At 36.4% G+C, this 22201-nt stretch overlaps 1 protein-coding gene across 6 annotated transcripts in view; it reads left to right on the top strand.

The window, feature by feature from the left end:
* gramd4b (GRAM domain containing 4b) overlaps window positions 1-21654 on the top strand; it is a 28071-nt gene extending 6417 nt beyond the window's left edge. For 2 of the 6 annotated variants that reach the window (XM_084397451.1, XM_084397450.1), the window contains 19 exons: window positions 741-948; window positions 3030-3153; window positions 7707-7827; window positions 7984-8048; window positions 9365-9500; window positions 10508-10533; window positions 10695-10786; window positions 11154-11245; window positions 11471-11519; window positions 11623-11694; window positions 11800-11843; window positions 12255-12364; window positions 12455-12609; window positions 13197-13214; window positions 15376-15526; window positions 15618-15711; window positions 15876-15966; window positions 16047-16115; window positions 18885-21654. In XM_084397451.1, the coding sequence (XP_084253577.1) occupies window positions 741-948; window positions 3030-3153; window positions 7707-7827; window positions 7984-8048; window positions 9365-9500; window positions 10508-10533; window positions 10695-10786; window positions 11154-11245; window positions 11471-11519; window positions 11623-11694; window positions 11800-11843; window positions 12255-12364; window positions 12455-12609; window positions 13197-13214; window positions 15376-15526; window positions 15618-15711; window positions 15876-15966; window positions 16047-16115; window positions 18885-19001 (1834 nt within the window). In that variant the 3' untranslated portion in view covers window positions 19002-21654. The remainder of the gene's footprint in view (window positions 1-740; window positions 949-3029; window positions 3154-7706; window positions 7828-7983; window positions 8049-9364; window positions 9501-10507; window positions 10534-10694; window positions 10787-11153; window positions 11246-11470; window positions 11520-11622; window positions 11695-11799; window positions 11844-12254; window positions 12365-12454; window positions 12610-13196; window positions 13215-15375; window positions 15527-15617; window positions 15712-15875; window positions 15967-16046; window positions 16116-18884) is intronic. The other 4 variants (XM_084397453.1, XM_084397452.1, XM_084397455.1 and 1 more) reach the window with 2 other exon arrangements.
* The last annotated feature ends 547 nt before the right edge of the window (window positions 21655-22201 follow it).

Consider the following 22201-nt stretch of genomic DNA (forward strand, 5'->3'; position numbering starts at 1 on the left):
TCTTTGGTTGATTACAGCCCTAAATTAAATATCCAGTACTGACCATATATACAACATTAACTGATTATTTCGAGTCAAGTCTTTTCAATGAATCAGTCAATTCAGTTCACAAATCCTGTTTTATGATTCGTTTACAAATCAGAAGTCATACAGATTTTTTCATGGCATGGAGGTGAGTAACTTTTACTTATCACTTTTAGATAGATTTGAAATGTCTGGTTTTCCTCACACTTCAAACTGGACAAGGGTCTCACTATGGGCCAAAACGGCCGTGAGGATCATGGGGCCTCTACCTCTGACCCACATACTGTACACAGAACAGGGTGCTGGGCCACACTAGTCCCACATCAGCTGATCTCTTTGAGACTGTAGCAATTTCTCACAGCGAGATCAGGCGTCCCAGTTCACAGACCTCAATACCCAGTCCAGAGAGACTATTATTGTGTAAGCGAATGACTGTCAGTTGCACATTATTCCTGAGCTAAGAATGGCTGGCTTTGTCTCACTCCGCTTCTGGATTTCACTTGGACAATAATATGAAGAATGTTTCTTAATGAGTGTAAATATTCATATCATGGTACTTTCCATATTCAGTATGTGCAATAAACATATGAAAAGCCAGAACTTGGTTTAAATGAGAATGATATTTATCAAGATAGTATTGTGCAATTGTACGTTTCTTCATCGCTGCATGGTTTCATGTCAACACAATGACTTAGAAGCTGCTTTTGTCCCTACAGGGTTGCCAGCCGCCATGTTAAGATAAAGACACAGATCTCTGTGTTGAACATGCTAAAGCGTCTGGATAAGATAAGGTTCAGAGGACCGAAGCGAGATGAGTTCCTGGACCTTGCCGAGTCCCCCAACGCATCTGATAGCGAATGTAATGACGACGTCCCAGTAAAACAGCGGAGCTCTATCAAAGACACAGAAGAGCAGCGAGACCCTGTAAGTGACGTTCCTTCATTTGTAGGAATATCAAGGGTGCATCTGTCAGAAAGTGCTGAAGATTTATTTTCTTTTTTTAAAGTTGAGTGTTTTGTCTCTGTAGAAAAATGTAGAGATGCGATAAGATTGTGATTAAGCCATTTTGAAATGGTGAAGACCTCTATTTAGAAGATTTCATAACACCAGTCATAGACCGACCCCCGCCCCCCCCGTTCCAAAAAAAAAAAGTTTTTTTATTTATTTATTCCCATTCTGTTTTTTTAAGTGATTCATTGATGCATGTTATTCAAAAATGGATTCTTTATCTTTAATCACTTCGGTTTTCTCACTTTTTTTTTTTTTTTTTGTTGTTGTGTGTTTTTGTTGTTGAAAGGAAATGTATTTTACATGTCATCGCTGTTGGACGGAAACCTTGTAACACTTTTTTTTTTTTTTACAATTGTGGCTTTATACATGGCCGGATACTTTCATGTGGCATTTATATTATTAACATTTTATCAAAATCAAGTGGTTGTTGACCAGCGAATTTCAGAGAATTTTGGACATGCGTGTTTTGTCTGTCATTAAAATGGCCGCATCTAAGGCAGTATGTGCATCTCATTACGTTTTCATCAACTTACGATTTATAAAGTTTATTGTAGTGGTAAATTTCTTTGTTATTTGGCCAAAATCTCATGTTATAAAAGATGAAGTGCTTCGCACAGGCTATTTTAAGAACCACTGTGCTAGACTGAGACACTCTTTTCCGCTCCTCAAATACATAAAACATTAGTCTTTACATATATAATGTTTCCTGAGTAAACACTGTACTTATTCAAAGAACCAGTTCTTTATTTACCCTTGCATTACAAACAAGCAGAGACTGTTCAAACTGCATGCGGCACTTCGTTTAAGATTGAGGTAGGTGAAGTTATGAGGCTTTACTGACCAGTTTAGTCACAAGCTCTTTTTAATACTTTTCATTGGTTAAATATTTTCAAAAACCCGCAGATAGACATAAAGGGTGATCAATAGTGATGAGTTATGAAAAAAAAAGAACTACAGAGTATAGAAATCTAAGGTTTCCACCCAACAATATTCATCTCAGCGACGCTCTCAGCAGTGTGGGTGGAGTCGGGTTATTCGCTAACCGTTTTTTTTACTGGGGTTTATGTAGAAATGTGTTGGCTAAATGTTTTTATCTAAATATTAAACAAATTTATGAACAGATACTTGTAGAATAGCATTATTAATAATAGTTATATAAAAAAGTGTTCCCCGTCACTTGCTTCCAGTCTGTATTTAATTCCTGTCCTTTGCATTGCATGAAGAGGCAGACAGCCGGATTCCCAAAGGACTTTCAGCCCAAACATCCATTTGCTTCACTGTATTTCTTTCTGTATTAATGACCTCTTCCTGTTGCAGCTGAGAGTTCCCTCCATCGTTCACACCCAGACTTCCAAATACTTCGTCTAAAAAAAAATCTCAAGAGTTTCTTTGTCAAGATGGTATCTCAAGATACTCAAGCTGCAGTATCTTTTCCTGTGGACGTTTGTTTCAGTGTTCAGCACTGACCTTTGATGTCTTACATGTAATTTTACAAGAAAAGAACTGATCGGAAACCACGTTTTGAGAAAATGATGTTATTAAGGGCTTTCGTATAGGTCGGCCTTGTCAAAGCACGTTTTCTGAGAAATTGCATTTGCTGCTTCTAATTTGATAAGCGCTGGAAAGCTCACCTACGAGAGCTGCTGTGTCTCTGCAAGCTTATGAGCTGGTCACCATGGTTACAGCTGCCGTACTGGCGTCCGGTTGGTGACTAGAGCCGTGATTTGTTGAATCCTGGTTATGCTGAACTTCTATGAAGACGATGCTGTAACGTCTCTGGCAGGCTGGAGTACAAATCCGTGAAATGTCTTTTACTGGACTCCTAATGGACACTCATTTATTAGACCGTAACGTGGCCATATTCTGCGTTGTTCAGGCAAAAAAACATTTTTTAATAATGCACTGATCAGTTTGGAGATTTTGGGCCATTTGGCTTTTCATAACACTAGTATTGCTGTCATTGCAATTAATTTATCTTACTGATTTTTTTCCAGGCTGGTTCAGGGACTCTCACCATGTCTGCTGCTCTCAACCAGGACTACAAAATGTGCGATTCAGACCGACTCAACGAGGTCAAAGGTCACCTGGAGATAGCCTTACTGGAAAAGCACTTTCTTCGTGAGTAACCCAGACAAATTCTTGTAGCATCCCTGTTTTACATGGTTACATCGTTTTAAATTATCATCACTGCTCCCCTGATACACATCCTATTCTGTTGCTGATTTTGCAGTTCTTTTCTGTGGGATTTCATGCTTTATAATGGCCCCATTTTTAAGCCATTGTGCTTCTGTTCTAAAACCTTGCAAGTTGTATCGCTGCGTACTGTCTGCGTAGTCAGCAGTTTAAGGCAGCTGTCACGGAACCGGTTGCATTGACAGTCGACTCATCGAAAGTGAAAGCGGTGAACAGTGGTCCTAATATGACTAGCGCCCACTTTCAGCAAGTCAGTTAGGACTGTACATTACCTAATTAATATTCATGAGCCAGGCTGTGATATATAATATAATATAATATAATACAATATAATATAGCTTGCTTACCTAGGACCACACTTTCAATACATTGAAATGCTTCTTCTAATTAATATTGATGAGCCAGGCTGATTCATATTTAATAAAAATGTAATACTTGTATGCATTCTTTGCAACCTTTGTTATAATTATAAATATTTAAAGATTATAATTGATTAAAGTATATTATTGTTATTAATTTTTACTCTTAATAAAAGTATAATATTTGAATATTCATAATTCTAATATACATTTAATTGTAAATTATAATAAAATACAAGTGTTTGTAATCAACATTTCATTCAACACAGGTCATTGTGGATTTTATTTTATTTTTTCACTGAGCTTGTTGCAGTGCATTTGGGGATTGCATACTTACAACCACACCTATGATACCTTGAAATGCTTTTGGAATAGGGCTATTATATATTTTTTTTGCTTTAAAATTTAGTTTTAACTTGGATATCCAGAATTTGTTAGAAACGGCTCTTCAGGAATAAAGTGATTTGTCCTCCCAGGCCTCCAGATCTGCAGTATATCTCAAGCTAAATGGGTGATGTCTCACTGTGTCTTTGGATTTATCACCCCGAGCAGTGGAGTGAGATCATTCTCATTAGGACGGGGAGCTGCCTGCACCTTACGGCGATAAACCCACCATGTATACTGCTGATCCATCTCACCTCTACCACTTTTCAATTAGTGAGACTTTCAGAAGCAGAGATTAGCCCTCCACTGGGGTTCATACACACACGCACGCATACAACAGACGTTTTCTGGAGTAGTATCATCTTTTTCTTTATCTTTAGATTTTTCTAGCATGTTGAGGCATTAAAATATCTTGTTTCCCATGTGATAATTCAGTTTTCCATTCATTATATTGGCTTAAACAGAACGTTAGTTGTGTATTACGAGATTGGGAATGTCTGGTCTATTTTTAGACCCTGCGTTTGTATTTGTATGTATGTGAGTGCATACGAATTGCCCTCGAGCCCTGCAGTACTGGAAAGCAGCAAAAGGTCAGACCTGGGCGGCCAAACTGCTGCTGCCCAAAAAAGCAGACTGGACTTATTAATAGTTTGTTACACAACAGAGGCCTCTCCGCTCTAAAAAGAAAGAAAGAAAGAGAGACCTAATGGCTTTGACTTAAAACCTGTGAATGATGATGATAATGCTGCTGCAAGGTTATATGTGGTGAGGTCAAAGATTTGGATGCTCTTTTTGTGACTCTTCACATCTGGACTGTTCTGTAGATCAGTGAGTTGTGACCCGGAAATGGGATCAAATTTAATTGTATAATATAAAATAAGGAAATACAAAATATATATATATATATATATATTTTGTATTTCCTTATTTTATATTATACAATTAAATTTGATCCCATTTCCCATATATATATATAATAACAATGTAATTATTTCAATCAAATATATAAATCAGTGCATTACATTGCAGTGTAGTAGTACTGTTAACATTTTGTGACTGAAATGAATAAGTCCAAAGAGCTATTGGCCAGTTTACTTGAGTAGCATTAGTCTTGTGATGTTGGTAAATGCCTGGGGCTGGTAACAAATGGTCATAAGATCATAAGACAGATCTTCATATTTCCCATCCCTCATCTCACTGGTCTTGGATCAAATGACATGATCTCTTTGGAAGCTGCAGCTGTCAGTTTTACAATAGAGTTGTGCTGACTGCTAGTATAGTGACTCCTTGCTCAGTCAGAACATGCACCATGTCAACATGAAAGACCTTCATTGCTAATGTTTGGCGAAACTTTCAAACATATCATACTTCCTCAAACATTCAACTTTCTGGAGGAAAACGGTGCTCTAGCTTAACATGAGTAGTTCACAAATTCATTACATCAGATTACTCTATGATGAGCTAGCATTGGTCCATGGTTTTGTGTAGCCTTTGCCATTGTTAATGGTCTTTTTGGCAGAGACAGGCATGGCTGATTGTGTGAACTATGTGAAAGGATGCTGTCAGTCAGAAAGGCTTTCATATGCTTAATTGGTTTGGTGTAAATGGGCCATTAGATGCTATCTTTTTTTTTTTTTTCTAGCTTTTTTTTGCTCCAGTAAGTTGGCGTGAGCTGAGGCTGAAGTTTGTGTTTCAGAGAGGGCAGTGAGACAGCACAGCTTCAGTGAAGGACAGTGGGCCAAGATCCAATCTGGCAAACTCATTGAACATGTCCTTATCAAACCATAAAAATGTTGTTTACATTTTCAAGTTCCTTCCGCATTGTTACTGCCTGAGCAATGTGCTGATTGCTTATGGGTTAATTATGTAATTACTTTTATCATTTAATTATTAACATTTTAAAAATCTGAGTTTAAATAATTGATAAATAATTATACAATTGCGTGTATACACATATATATATATATATATATATATATATATATATATATATATATATATATACACAGTCACACACAATTTTTTACAAATATTTTTTTACCATTCTATTTTGTGCTACTAGTGGCACAGAAATGACACCTTCACCTTCAGCCCGAGTGTAAAAGTAACCAAAGTACATTGTGACTAAGCAACTCAATGTTTAAACGCTACACTAGGTTCTATTACATTTCCTTGTTGACTAATGGGTTATTGGTTTACAGTTAGTTACCATTACGTTTACAGTAAGTGCCATTTGAGTTCAGGGTCTCATCTGTGCAGTGCAACATTGCAACACAAATATTGTTCTAAGACTAAGTGCTTGTAGCATGGCGAAGATTAATATCTGCTTACAAGATTATTTCTGCCACAATTTCACTGTAACCGTAAGCGAGGTTGAGTTTGCATACCAGAACGTGAAAAAAAGCTCACACAATAGCACAAATCTAGCAAATGTTCCCAAAAGGATTATTCATGTAAAGCTCCTAAACATTTGCTTTGCACAACATGTTACAGGATATTAGGATATCTGTAAGTATTCTTTGGTTTGTTCTTATTCTTTATTATTATTATTAGTAATATGATTTATTATTATGATTATTGATATTATTTATGCCTTTGTACAACTAGATCTAGATTTGCTTGCCTAGGCACTCTGAACACGCTGTAAAGTGAAGAATAGCATCATGGCTATAAATATTAATTCCGATCCATTGTTTTATCACTGTGAAACAGCTTGCTCAGTCCCTCCGTCCACTAGCTCCGGGTTTAGCGACGGCCCCTATGGTCTGCACTGATCATCTGGATTCAGATGTCTTCTCTTTTGGCACACCTGCCCTTGAGCCAGCGGCAGGGGGTCTTTATCATGACTATAGCGCCTCTGTGGGAGACTCGGGAACTGCTGAATTATAGATGAAGATGGGCTTGTGTTCCAGGCAACCTTGAAGCAGGCATTGTGTGCAATAGAGGGCAGGTGGAAAAACTACTCGATTAGGGCTATTGTGCTGGTGCATGATTCCAGAGGCAAAGAGTTTCCAGAAAACATGCTCTTTGTTAGAACTGTGATTAATTTATTTTCGTTTTGTTAGATCAAGGACGATCCGTCTCTGCCAGCAGCTACATGTTTGTTTGACTCGAGAATCATCAAGTTCTCTGAAATTGAGGATGAAGTGTCTCGAATCTTCCTCTGGTTCCTCTGCCGAGTGTCCTGTCCTGGTGTCAGTGTCATCTTTGAGATTTAGGATGACTAGGATCCTGTCATCCTAACCCTCTGGAACAAGTTCAATTCAGCTAGAAAGCAGCTCTACAGAAGACAATAGTGTCATTATTCAGCTCAGTTCAAGTTTTGTTCTCATCCGATAGTATCAGCGCGGGTCAAATCAATATTACTGAATATTAAGTGTCCCCAACTAAGCAAGCCAATAGAACTCCATCAGGTGATTAGAAATGGAGAAAACAAACCATGGGAGAAACCAGGCTCAGTCGGGGAGGCAGTTCTCCTCTTGCCTAGATGAACATTTAGCCAGTCATTATTGCAAAATAAACCTTAAGAGAGTGATACAAGATCCTGATCATGCTGTCAGGGTTTATTTTGCAACAACGACCAGCTGACCCTTTGTATCGCGTATATTTGACATCTGTGGCCAAAGAGACCTCGAGCTTGCTGATGGTCTCCGAGTTCGTTTCCTGAAGTCAACAGCAATCTCCTCAGTCCTTCAATCATGCAGTTGAACTGTTTTCTTTGTGTATTGCTCACAGAGGAGGAGTTGAGGAAGCTCCGAGAGGAGATAAATGTCGACACCCTGAAGCAGGAGCTGGAGAAAGAGAAATTGAAAAGAGTCGATCTCGAGCAGAAAATGAATGAAATTCTCAGATCCAGGTATGGGAGGTGATGCTTTTCCACAGTATAGAAGTTTCCCACAACAACATTTGACACGTCTATAGTATATAACTTAATAAATAAATGTTCCTTTTTAGTTATTTCTATATTTATTTATTGTTAATACTTTCTAAACAATAAGTGTGCTTGGTCCAGACTAGAAGATTCACCACCTCCACCTCCACCTCCAAAGCCACAAGTCACTTCAGTCAATGGAACAGGTAAAGCTTAGTTTGTTCTCCTTATAGATCTATAGAGATCTTGAGACCCACTTACTTATGCATTCAATTGGAAATTGATATCTCTAATAGCAATACATCATCATAATCACTTTTGCCTGTTGCTGTTTTGACTCTAAGGGCGCATTCATTGTTAATTTATTGATTTTTCTTTCTTTAATTTTTCAACACTCTTTATCTCTTTAGTACTTTTTCTGTAGCACTGAGGCTGTTAGGTAGTTGCTGTCAAATATGTTGAATAATGGTTCACGCTTAGATTAATTTTTTTCTGCATTTGATCTTGTTTTATGCATTATTATTAGAAAATGTATAACTAAAGTCCAAGTATACTTCGATGTAATTTTTGTCATCAGGAGGGCCCGCGGACGTCTCGGCACACCGTCCTTGTGCAGCCCAATTTTTGTTTCTGCTCGGACAGTTCACATATAACATTGCATGTGCACTTGAGCACTTGAATACAAAGTCTTTTTAACATGTTTCCATGCTCACGGCCAAATGAGTATCCTTCGAAAGGCGAAATGCGGATTATTTTCGGGCCTTAAGCAAGCCTTATTTCTTAATAACAAAAAAGATATGCATTACATCGTAATCTGGGATGTGTTTTGCACAAAAATGCAGCTTTTATTGGTGAATGCATAATAATTAGTGGGCCAAAACATGATTACATGCAGTCTAGTCCTAAATAAAATGTTTTTGTGTTTTATGTGGTTTTGAGTAACACATTTGGCTTTACCTTTGCTATTTGTGTTCTCATATGGAGATGGTTTGGATGTGCGTTGTGTAATTACTAGCGGCGGGCACACAGTCCCTCATTATGAATAATCCGGATTCATCAACATTAGAACGAGAAGAATAAATTGAATTGGACACGCACCTGTCCTGCCTGAAATTGTGTGTGGCAATTTTGTTCTGTGCGCTAAGCAACACTTTATTAGTGATTGAGAACCAGTGCCCTTATTTTGAAGTTCATTTGAGGAACACGATTATAGTTTATCCATCGCTTCAACTGATTGATAGCGGATTTTTAGCTTTTGTCTTTCATGCTTCAGATATTTTGTTATATCACCGGTCATTCTTTTATTATTTTGTCAACTGCAATTCATGTAGAAGAGGAGTTGTTGTTTTTTTCATTTCACCTATAATTAAACATCCCTTGAAATGGCTGATTCTCATTTGTAATAATGCACAATAGAATTCTGAGAATATTACAGCCCTTTTTATGTTTTATGTTTATATTGTGAATCTATTAAATGTCTGCAATGCTGCATTGAAGTGTTGTGCTGTTTTTGAACTGATAGGGGACAAACAGAAGGATACCTTAAGATCCCGGCTGTGGAAATGGCTCTATGAGCGCTTTGGTGTTTATATCGAAGACTTCCGCTTTCAGCCTGAGGAGAATACAGTCGAGACTGAGGAACCACTAAGTGCTAAAAGGTGACCAGCTCAAATAAAGCCTCGTTTAGTTTGTATCGATTAATAATTTACAGGTTTTGAAGGGAGGTCGAACAGAGAACTGCTCAAGCCATGGGTCATTCCTGTTACGCAGTACCTTTTGAACTCTGTAAACCCTGGTCAGACTCTGGTCAACTATACTAAAACCTTTAAAAGTTACTTAAGTATTTAAAAGTATAAAATTATACATGTAATATAATAGATATTTTTATATTTTTTCCAGATATATACAATATATTTTATGTATATGTACTATTTTGATCACAGGAATAAATTACAGTTTAAAATATATTAAAATAGAAAACAGTCATTTTAAATTGTCATAATATTAACATTTAAAAAATCTTACTGACCCCAAACTTTTGAACTTATATTATATTATATTATATTATATTATATTATATTATATTATATTATATTATATTATATTATATTATATAAACTTTATTTTGGATGCAATTAATCGTTGGCCAGCCCTAATATTTATAATATTTTTTTCTGCTGGTTTTCCATTAACTTTTTTGTTTTTGTTTGTTTAACTTGCAAAAGACTTTCATAAATTGCCAGTTTTTGTCATGGAAAAATGGCAATATCCACTAAAACCAAAGTAAATTTGATAATTTCATTATTTATAGTTCAGCTCTGTTCAGTTAATTGCATAATTAACATGATTTACCTCTTTAAAGTTAAGTTTCATATTTATCCAATATATTCAAGTATACTTGAAAACATGAAAATGTACTGACTGCATAATAGGAATGACCTGGATGTAATTGAATGCTAGGTGTGATTAAAAACCCATTTTGGAATCAGGCTAATTTTTTTGTTTGTTTTTTTTATACCTGTTTTTATTGTATATGTGCTGGATGGGACATTGAACTGGATGTCTTTTATATGCAGTCTCAATTTTCATGCTATTTCTGGCTTTATAATTTCACCCTCCCAACGGATCTCATTAAATAATTAATTTTCTTTTCTCCTCTGTGCAGATTAACTGAAAATATGAGACGACTCAGTAAGTGTTTTCATATTGCAGCCCAAATAAAAAACCCTCCAAGCCATAAACGCTAAATATTTTAATGGATTGCAGCCCCGTTTTAATTTTCATCACCTCTGCTGTGTCACGGGCATGAAACTGACTGTGTTCTGGTCTGTGTGTTGCGTGTGTGTTTTCAGAACGGGGTGCTAAGCCTGTAACTAACTTCATGAGGAACCTCTCTGCCTTATCCAGCTGGCACTCTGTCTACACGTCAGCCATCGCCTTTATTGTGAGCACAGCCCACCACCCACACAAATCCCTCAAACACCATTCATCACTGTTTATCATGTTTATGTAGCCTCCCAGTCCAAAGTGTCTGTTTTACTACCATAATTAAAACAAATAAAGCTCATTGTTGTTTGCATACCACCAGATTTGAAAAAGCCCCACCTCAGGTTAAACTAATCAGTTACACGGTTTAATGTTTATTAGGTCGGTGTGATAAAAGTTGGCAGATCTTAAAATACTAAAATGTAGATAAATAGTGCCACCACGTGTTTCTGTATGGTGGCTGACATGATTTCAACACTGCCAGAAACACGCCTGACATGCCATCCTTCATTTTAATGCCTTCTTCCCTCTCATCTTTTCCACAGATCTATATGAATGCTGCCTGGCATGGCTGGGTTATCCCCATGTTTCTATTTTTAGCCATTCTGCGGTTGTCCTTGAATTACCTCATTGCAAAGTACGTCCGACATAATCTATCACTGGTTCAATTCACAACTAGTTCACAAACCCATGTGCTGGTTGCATGACATGGGATCTGACCCATAATTAGATATCCCTTTAACTAACCTATTATTTAGCATAGAAAATAATTAAATGTTACCTTTAAATCCTATTTTTTTTTTAAATATGGTATAAAACATTTTTCTTGCATACTAAAACAGTTCTGCGTGTATCTTTTCAGGGGTTGGAGGATACAGTGGAGTATTGTGCCTGAGGTGTCCGAACCGATAGTAAGTATTAGCCTCATTTTAATTTATTAACATCAGTAAGTTGCTAAATATAAATGCTTGATTAAAAGCCTTAATGGTTCATTTGTGCTCTTCTTTTTATTAGGAGCCTCCAAAGGAAGATCTCACTGTCTCAGAGAAGTTCCAGTTAGTGTTGGATGTTGCACAGAAAGCACAGGTAAGTGATTTGTGACTTTGTTCCAGCTGTGGTGGTGTAACGCCGACACCTTTCATTTTGCTTCACACATAAAGCTGTTGACGCACAAGTGACGTCTTTTCACAGAATCTATTTGGAAAGATGTCAGACGTATTGGAAAAAATCAAGAAGTGAGTATGTTAGATATTGAATTGTGGGACCGGCCGGTATAACAGTATATACTGTGTAATGGTTCAGATGCCATTTGGTTCTGCATTTATTTATTTTTTTAAATAAATATAAATAAATAAAAATAATAACTTGTGTATTAACAGTACATTTATTATATTCAAGTTTCAAATAAATAAATAAATAAATAATTTTATGATTATTATTATTATTATTTATTTATTTATTTATTTATTTATTTTTATTTTTTTTAGTACTATTGTGAGAGAGTTGATGATATAAAATTAATGGTGCAATGATTTTGATTTCTTTTTTTGGTAGTACTTCCCTGTTTAAGTATGTTTTATTGTATAAATGTATATTTGCATACATGTATGCATAATATTTATGTTCTGTATATAATTGCATTGCAGTCTGTTCATGTGGGTGCAGCCTGAAATCACACAGAAACTGTATGTTGGTTTGTGGATGGCGTTCATCACTTCCTGTTTGCTGCCATATAAACTCTTAGGCTTCATGATTGGTAAGAAATTCTGTTTGACATGCAACAATACTTTGAATGTGCTTTTTTTTTGTCTCAAGTCTATAATTTATTTATTTGTGGTTATTTCAGGGTTCTATGCTGGCATCAAATTCTTCATCATTGACTTTATCTTCAAAAGCTGTCCAAAACTGAGGGACAAGTACGACACACCCTACATTGTATGGGCCAATTTACCCACAGACCCGCAGCTCAAAGAGCGTAACAACGCCACACTGAGCAGACGGGTGAGTGAACTGTTCGCGTGCGCAACCTCATTGTTCCGGTTTCAAAAAGCTTATAAAATATTAATCCTGATTCCTATTTGTCTCTTTATGAGGAGGAACTTGTCAGTTATGACTGAAAATGAGCAATAGTTTCCTCTTTTTAGTTAGTAGCCTTTATTTAACCAAAATAAAACTCTTGTTGGCAAAAAGATTATATTATATTATATTATATTATATTATATTATATTATATTATAAGATTGACCTGGCCAAGCTGTCAAAAAGAACATTAATTATAATATAGTCATTACATTACATCTCCATCTTAGCCAGGTCACTCTTGAATAAGAGTTGTATCTTGGTGCTAATAACATCTTAAAATCAGTTAAATATCATTTAAAATGAAAAAAAAAAATAATAAAAAAAATAAACTAAAACAAAGAAATAAACACAAAATGGAGGACAGATCAAAACAGTGTCTACAAGATGGTTAAACATGAATTCAGCCAATGGAGGATATGTAATTCCTCTTTTTCATTAATAAATGGCAGGATTTTGGTTTGTGTGATGGTCTGTCACATGTTTATTCTGTTATTTTTCCTCTCTCAGCTGTCTGGGTTCGAAAAGGTAGGGATCTAGTGTGGCCTTTGGTTTGACAACAGTGCCTGTGTTTGCCACCAATGGCTGGTCCTGCGTGTGTGTGTGTGTGCGTTTTATGTGTGTGTGTGTGTGTCAGGAATATGCAGTATGACACTGACAATGTCTGCCGATATTTGGATCAAAAACTGTCTTTTTAAAAATGCATCTTACTAATTTGCACAAAACGTATATGAACAAGATTGTAAAAAGTACCAGGATGTTTTTGATCTATCATCATCAGACAAGGTGATAGTGTAGAAATACTGTGTGAGTGTGTGTGTGTGTGTGTGTGTGTGTGTGACATGCAAGGTTTATCTGAGAGGTTCTCTGCTGCTCTATACTATAGTTTAGTGTAGAATAATGGGCTTAATAGTATTTTGAAGCAGTGACCACATTAGAGCAGTCAAGCTTTTACATATTTTAGCAACAAATTACACTTTATGGAGACATTTGTTGAGAATTAGAAGGAAACTCATCCTTTTCTATTTATGCACGACTTACAGTACAGTTTTTTTCATATGATTACATAAATGCCTTGTGTAGGTGGCTAGAAATTCTGAAAAGCTTGGCTCTTCTGGTGTCGCCACTTTGTAGTGTTTACTTTTCAAAGCTAGGTTACAATTACCTCTCAGAAAATGGAGGTAAAGTGATGATCAGATGAATTACATTAAAAATTTAATTATATATGCATATATTTACTTTCAAAATGGTTGTTATTTGAAAATGTTGCATATTATGCAATTGTATGACTATAGGATTCGAGTTTTTGTCATGTTTGAGCAGTGGCCTCAAAGTGGCTACATTTACAGTAGTCAGTTGTGTCAATTACCGTATTCAACATTTCTTTTGCGGATATGTTGTATTTGCAGACGTACTCTCTATGCACGAAGAAGCAGTTTTCTGCAAATATAAGGTTTCTTCAACTGTGGCCACTTGCCATGTGGAAAAAATAAAATCCCTTAACATACACTTTTCTCAAACTCAAAAGTGATTTATATAATTTGTCTACTAACAAAAGTAGAAGTACATGATTCAAATGAGGAAAAACACTGAAAATAAATAGTTTTCACACAATAGATATTAAAATTTGACTTGTTTTACTTACTGTTTATATTATCATAGTTTTTATTTATTTTTTAGATGTGTATAGATTTAATTTCTTTAAATGATAAACCTCTATAACAACAATAAATTAATGATAAATAATGAAACATAGTATAAACAAAGTGAAAAACCTATTACAGTAACAATATGTATTGTTGTTATTCTTAGTTATGTATGTTTTAAATGAAGAATCTTTATTATTAGTATCATCATCATTAAAAATAGGATGGCATAAAATAAGAGTGCATGTGTATAGTTTTATTATATACATCTATAATAAGACAATTGGATGTTTTATTGTTATCAATTTTATTATTAATATTGATTTGTATAACCTAAACGATAAAATCTAGTCATAAGACATTAGAAAGTATCAAAAATAGCTCATGATGGCATTGAAAATTTGTCAAATTGTGAATAGAATATTTATTAATTCATTTTAAAGTGTATATGTATGTTTAACAAATAGCTCTTCTGCTAATTTTAATATAAATCAACTCCCAACACTTAAAAGTGCCCGTAGTTGAAGAAATGCCCATGAACATTGATCAGATGACATCTGTCTTGCTCAGTCCCAAACTCTAACACATTCTGTAAATAAATGAATACCTTGGTAATATGGTAGTATGTTGGTGAGTGGTAATACCTATGATAAGTGGCTGTTTAACTCCGGCTTTGAGCTTTGCACTAGTCCTCAGCAGCACCCTCCTCCAGGCATCCCTCGCTACTGTTTGGCATCCAACCCAGAGAACCGAGTCTGTCACCAGGAGTCCACATGCAGCTGAGCCACTGACCCATCATTCACTGTGCTATAGGTCAACACTGCTGCTTGGCTCAATGGCATTCACTGGTTTTATGACAATTGACAAGCTTCCCCCACATGGGTGCTGTTTTTGGGGCCCTCAAGTGCTGATCTAGGATTAATTCTGTTCTTTATCTGGTGAGGAGGTAAAAGATAGCATTGATCCTTCATTGGCACACAGGAACCTGGGGCTTTATTTACACATCCTGCTCCTAAATTAATCATTTTGCTTGTTCCCCGTAGCAGATCCAGCCAACGGTAGCACGTGGCGCTCAATCGGCTGGGATGTCATGCGGGATTGGTCGTGAGGAGGAAAGCGGACGGGCTTACAACACCAAGAGAGGCCCGTTTCATGAAGTCTTCAACTTGTCTGAAAATGAGCGCCCCCTTCCAGGTGGGAAGGGGAAACTGCGGTAGCCTTTGAACATTTCATATGTACTTTGTTGTGTCTTTAATTGTAAAAGAATGTTTGATTTGATTCACAGTGTGTGAGAACGGATGGCGATGTTGCTTGATCAACAGGGACAGGAAAATGCCGACTGACTACATCCGCAATGGTGTCCTCTACGTCACAGAGAAGTATGCATGCATGTATTTTTGCATTAAATGGCAATATTTACCAATTGCATTTACTCTGAACAAAGTTGTAAATGTTTTGTCATATTTTAGGCACAAGAGTTGCATGAGAGAATTGCAAGGCCCACTGCAGTCCTTCATGATAAAACTGTGTTTTGTGTTTTTAGTTACCTGTGTTTCGAGAGTTCCAGTTCCCGGGCAACCTCCTCGAAAAAAAATAAAGTCATCAAGCTCCACGAGATCACAGATATTCAGAAGGTCTGCCAAATGTTTTGTGGATGATTAACAATTTTTTCTTGAGTGCGTGTTCTAACTGGATTCTCCACACATGTTAACAGTACAAGGTGTTGTCAGTATTGCCTGGATCTGGGATGGGGATCTCGATTACAACGCCATCCACTCTAAAGGTAAGTGGCCAGCAGCCAATGTACAAAATATCAGAGAGCGTATGTGTATATATATGAGATGCACCGATACTAAGTTTCTCCACCGATACCAATAGCCGATTATTCAGAATTATATCTGCTGATACCGATTCTTTGATTTTCTTAAGGGGAAAAAATCTCTCCCAAATAATGCTGCAAACTATACTGAGAACCCTCTCATTTGGTACATTACTATTTTATCAGAGGTTAAAATTAACAACAGAGCTCAAACGATTATTTTCAACTGCTATTTATTTTCAGATATAATAAATGCTTAAATAAAAACTGAAATGTTTAGTTTTCATAAACTCTTATGAATTTATTGGAGCATACATATACAATTAACCTTAAATAAGCTCTTCTCTAGTGAATTTTTATTTTATTTTATTTTTTTATAGCTAACTAATGAATATCGAATAACTTTCCTGAGGTAAATGCAAGGTTGAGCAACATTGTTCACAAGCTGTTTTATTGACGTATCTCCGCGGTTTAAACCGATTGATCGATTACATTAAACATGATTCATTTCGGTAAGATGTACTGTATCTTTCAACATACCTTCATGCATGTTTTTTCGTACTATAACTTGTATTTTGGCTGCCGCTTGATCGGGGGCACTACAGCACTCTGTAACATCACATTTAAGAGTATCACCATTTATTGTTTGAATTTCGTGACTCCACTAACTTTTTAAAATGGACAGAATTTGAAAGCTGAGACTTTTTCTTATTAGAAGTAACAAAACACAAAGCTCTTTGCAATTATTGGATGGGATGTGCGCTACATATACTGTTTTGTATAGGGGAAAAAACTGCAGACATGGCAACCCCGGCGTGAACTACGGTGATTCATAGGGTCAAATGGAGTCTGCTTTTGTCACTTTTTTTGTTGTCTCGTTAACTTGCCCTAAATTCAACAAAACATTTTCTTCACACACTGCAGAATTCAGTCAGAACTAAACCCTGGTATTTTCAGTGGTGACTAATCAAAATGCCTCTGATTGGCCATTGCATTCATAAGCTTAACAGAAGCACGTGCGATTGGTTATAATGCTCAATGCCAAAAATATGTAAAAAGAAATCTGATGCAACATGCGATCTCAATGTAATACCAGAATCTACACTTTTCATTAGATCTGTCATAAAACTTTCATTAAAGGGATAGTTCACCCAAACATGAAAATTAGCCCATGATTTACTCACCCTGAAGCCATCCTAGGTGTTTATTACATTCTTCTTTCAGTCGAATACAATCGGAGTTATATTGAAAAATGTCCCGTCTCTTCCAAGCTTTATAATAGGAGTCAATGGGTATATTTTTTTGGAAGTCCATCAACGCTCATCCATCCATCCATCCATGATAAAAGTGCTCGACACGGCTCTGGCAGGTTAATAAAGGCCTTCTGAAGTGAAGTAAAGTAAAGGGTTACTCTTTTGGCATAAGTCGACTTGCGTACGGCCGTCTGCCAGAAGCTAGTTATTTTAGTTGATAAAGTTTTAAATATGTATCATTTTCTTACACGAACACATTGCTTCACTTCAGAAGGCCTTTATTAACCCGCCAGAGCTGTGTCGAGCACTTTTATAATGGATGGATGGATGGATGCGCTTTGAAGGAATATATACCCATTGACTCCCATTACAAAGCTTGGAAGAGCCAGGACAATTTTTTAATATAACCCCCGATTTGTATTCATCTGAAAGAAGAATGTCATATACACTTAGGATGGCTTCAGGGTGAGTAAATTATGGGCTAATTTTCATTTTTGGGTGAACTATCCCTTTAAGTCTGTCACGATAAAAGTGACATGAAAATTATTTACATTAGTATTTTGCCCCCTTATCTTGAATTTGGGGGGCATTTTTGTTCGTTTTCATGGTATTTTTGCCCAAAGCCACCATTTATTTCCACCCCTGTTTTTTTAAGTTGAAAACAGTTGTGCTGCTCATTATTTTAGTGTAAACGTGATAAAAAAAAATTCAGATCTTTAAAGTATAGAAATTTCAAACAAACAGCAAATATTTGGAATGGCATTTTTTTTCTGGTGTGTGTGTATTCTATAAATAATATACATGTATTGTTTACATACTAAAACACATGTATATACTACTGTGCATGTGTAGGCTAAATATTGTAATTGGTATCGTTGCACACAGGTTTAATTAAAAATAAATAAATAAAGTTGTAAAGCTACCTGTATAACTTTTTTTTCCTTTTTTTTCAGTATTATTACTTCTAATTTATAATAACTATTTCCTCTTTATAATAGTAGGATATTAAGGTGAAATGTTTCAAGGTTGTTTACACAGTTCAATTCCACCCTCTCACCCTGCTAGGTTTCTTTGTTCATTGTATTCTCTGGCTCCAAACCATGGCACCACAGTGAGCACCAGAGGCAGCTGTTTACCACTGTAGCTAGGTAACAAAGAAGGTGCCAAAAAAGGAAAAGCTAGTAGGCTAATTGTTTAGCTTGCACACTGACTGAAATAACTGAATGTGAAATGCTTGCTGTATTTATAGCACTGGTTATATTATATGATACGTTACCATCTAAAAGCTGCATTTTGCCAGATTTCTAATCAGGCACCAAACCGAGTGTCCATTACATGTTCTTTCAGCCAATAGAATCGCTTCTACACTGGATCGCTTTCATACCAACTGCGATTCATACTGCAAAACTTTCTGTGATGTCAAATGGACCAAAATCACTAGTGTGAAAAGCACACTAACTTTTTTATGCCTCTTCCGCAGCCTCTAGTGTTTGGTGCCATGATTCATCGGGACGAGGCCTTCGATGCCATCAACACTCAGTACATGAAGATCATAAATTCCACAGCAGCTACCACAGTCACAAGCCCAGAGACATAGCTGGATCAACATATGACATAAGGTAGTCCATAAGGCAGCCCTAACCTTAATGTAGCACTATCCTAACCGCTATATGGAGAAGATGGCTTCCGGAAGTTGTCCGCCCAATCTCCAACCCAAAAAGATGGATTTGAGGAGAAGAAACTGCAAAAAAATTAATAATTTCATATTCTCTTTTAAATGACATGTGAGTATTAGGAAGGGGTGTTTTATATAATGTTCTCTCAAATGGCGTACTATCTTACACAAGTGTTTGTCAGGATGGGTCTTATTTTATAAGGTTAGGGGTTGGTTGTGCTTCTTACTTGTTTGTCCTGTGTCCTACAACAGCGAAATGCCACTTCAGAACAGGAGCTGGTACTCCTTTGTGTCTCTCGGAGGGCTCTGTGTGATCCGTGTGTAGTCAGACCATATAACCTTCTCTGAGCTTACCGCCATTTTCACTTAATTGCATCACCGCTGGCCTTGCACAAAGAAACAGCACTTAGTGTTGCTGAGAGCTTTTAGATGTGATTTAGAGGGAAAAGGAACAGACTTAACCGTCAACCGAAATCCATACGCGCAAAGCAGCTCCCAACTGCCGACCACACCGTTCCTTGGGACGCGCCAACGTTCTCATTAGTGACACTTGTATTAACTTATGACAAAAAAACGACCTCATTTTAAAGGAATGGTTCACATATTAACCCAGAAGGGAGATATTTAGGCAGAATGTCCAAGCTGCTCCTTTCACCCAAATAGGAAAAATTCTGTCAACATTTACTCACTCTCATGTTGTTTCAAACCCATATGATTTGCTCCTGTGGGATGCAGTAGAAGATATTTTGAAGAATTTCTACAGTTAAAGTCAAAGGGGTCCAAAACAACTGACTTTCATTTTATGGAGAGAGAGAGGAAAAAAAAGGTTTGAAAATATCTCCTATTGTGTTCCACATAAAAAGCCATACAGGTTTGAAACAACATTATGTTGATTAAATATTAAAATACTTCTTGGCTGAACTATCCTCATTCTGGTCTGTATCAGGGTGCTTTTTTGTTTGTTTTTTGATTTTACTTAAAGCACAAAAATATCACCAGTCTTACTCATTAAATGAATGTGCACAAATAAAAGACTGTTCAAACTAAGCAGGAATTAGCTGGTAATGTTAATATATTAATTCTCTTTCCTCGTCATTGAGCCCTGAGATTATTGAAGTATTAAGGCCTTTTGAATATGGTTAGTTAAATGTCTTCATTTAATAATATTGTACCCCCAAAAAAGATCTGATTATTGAAGCAACCACAGGCTAATTTCTCTATGTATGTCATATGTTATGATTCTTCTAAAAGTGTGCATAGGGAACTCCAAATGAACTACTAATTTGTTTTACTCATTCATAACATTTCTATTTGTTTTACTCATTCATAGCATCTCTATTTGTAACTTTTGACTATGCAGATTTTTACAGCTCGGTTTGGATTAAAAGCAGGTCTTTTCTTTCTTTAGAGAAGAGGGTCTTACAGTATGTCACGGTTTTCTGGTTTATTTGTCCCCAACACTTTTTCTTTCTTTCTTTTTTTGCTCTTTTAATATTTACGCGTTTCAAAATGTGTTGTGCTAAATTGCCTTTTATTCTTTTGTTTTATCCGTTCAAGCCTTGTTTCTCACCTGCCTTATTCTGCCTTATTTATTTTTTTTCAAACCATTTGCCACTTAAAATTTTCTTTCTTCAAATCATTTTGAGTCAGTATATGCCTGTTGGAGTTAGACTCTGGACTCCTTGGATGCTGTTTGTTTACCATAGATTTTTATATGGCACTTTTGGGCTTAATAAATATATGGCCACTTATATAGTGAAAGATAATTTAGGTAGAATAACTATGATGGTAATATTGTCTGTGCAGAAGTATGTATTTGTGAAAACTCATGAATAGTGCACCTTGGTTTTATTAATTTCATCTTTTAACATTGTTCTAAAAATCAAATTCCATTATTGATTTTTGAAGTGGAAAAATTGACCACCAATGATTGTCATTTGCCAAATAAATATGTATTGTTGTTTGCGCTCTGTTTCTGCCCCAGAACAGTTTCGTTTACAGACATTTGTGTTCCACAATGGACTAGTTTGATCCCTGGAGCAATGGGGGCATGACAATTAGCCATGGTTGCCTGTAGTGAATGTTGAAGGAGCTGGAAAATCATAGTTTTTAAATGCCTTGTTGAAACATTTTATTCTTTTATTTTGCATTCTACCATATTCTTCATCCAGCTTTAAAAAAAAAATGGATTATTGTTCCCTGGAAGTCATTGGCTATAGCATGAAAGGGTGTTTTTGTATTATTTCACTCAGTGTATTACTCTGTTCAATCGTTTTACATTTCCGTCAAGTATCCGTTTAGTTGGTTGTATAGCACACAGTTGCCGCAATGGCATTTACATTGGTACGACCGCCCAGCAACTGGGTTTAATAGACTTTGCAGAGAAACAACCACCGTAAATTGGAGTCTAACTACTCAGAGACTTGAGTAAATCTGATGTGCTGAATGTGACTGGATGTTTGTTTATCAAACATTTGTATTTACACTGGATGTACATGTCTGGTAAACTCTTTCCTGCTTTCCTCTGATTAGTCTTCATTGGAGAAGAAATAAACTCGGAGTTCTTTGTAACCTTTATTGTTTGTTTTCTTTTTTTTCCACCTGTGGAGATGCCAAATAGCATTATAGAATGAATGAGACAAATGTCAGTTCTAATATATCAGAGTGCCCACAGATAGTGTGATGTTTCACTAGAAGGCACCACACGAATCGTAACCTTGATTAGAGGGCTCCGCTACTTTGTCTTTCTAATGTTCCTCGTTTTGTTTTGGAGGTCTCCTACAAGAGGTTTACATTCATCTAAGGTCAAAATCACTATAATTTGCTTAAGATATACATTGCACATCACCTCATTTCTCAAAGAGCCTGAAAACAGTTAGTTCGAGGGTTTGGTCTCTCTAAACCCCTCCTTTCTGAGAGCCTACTCTGCTCTGATTGGTCAGATGGCCTAGTCTGTTGTGTCGCTAACAGCGTGTCGGAAACAAAACGGCCATTACCATATCTGAATTTCAGCTCTGGAGGCTTCCTCACCACTTGTATACACTGTGATACAGACGACGATGGCGTTGGTTTTACCGTATCAGTTGAAGCCCATGCAAAGTGGATTTGCTTTCTTAGCACAG

The sequence above is a fragment of the Rutilus rutilus genome, assembly GCF_951802725.1.
Source record: "Rutilus rutilus genome assembly, chromosome: 23".
NCBI lineage: Eukaryota > Metazoa > Chordata > Actinopteri > Cypriniformes > Leuciscidae > Rutilus > Rutilus rutilus.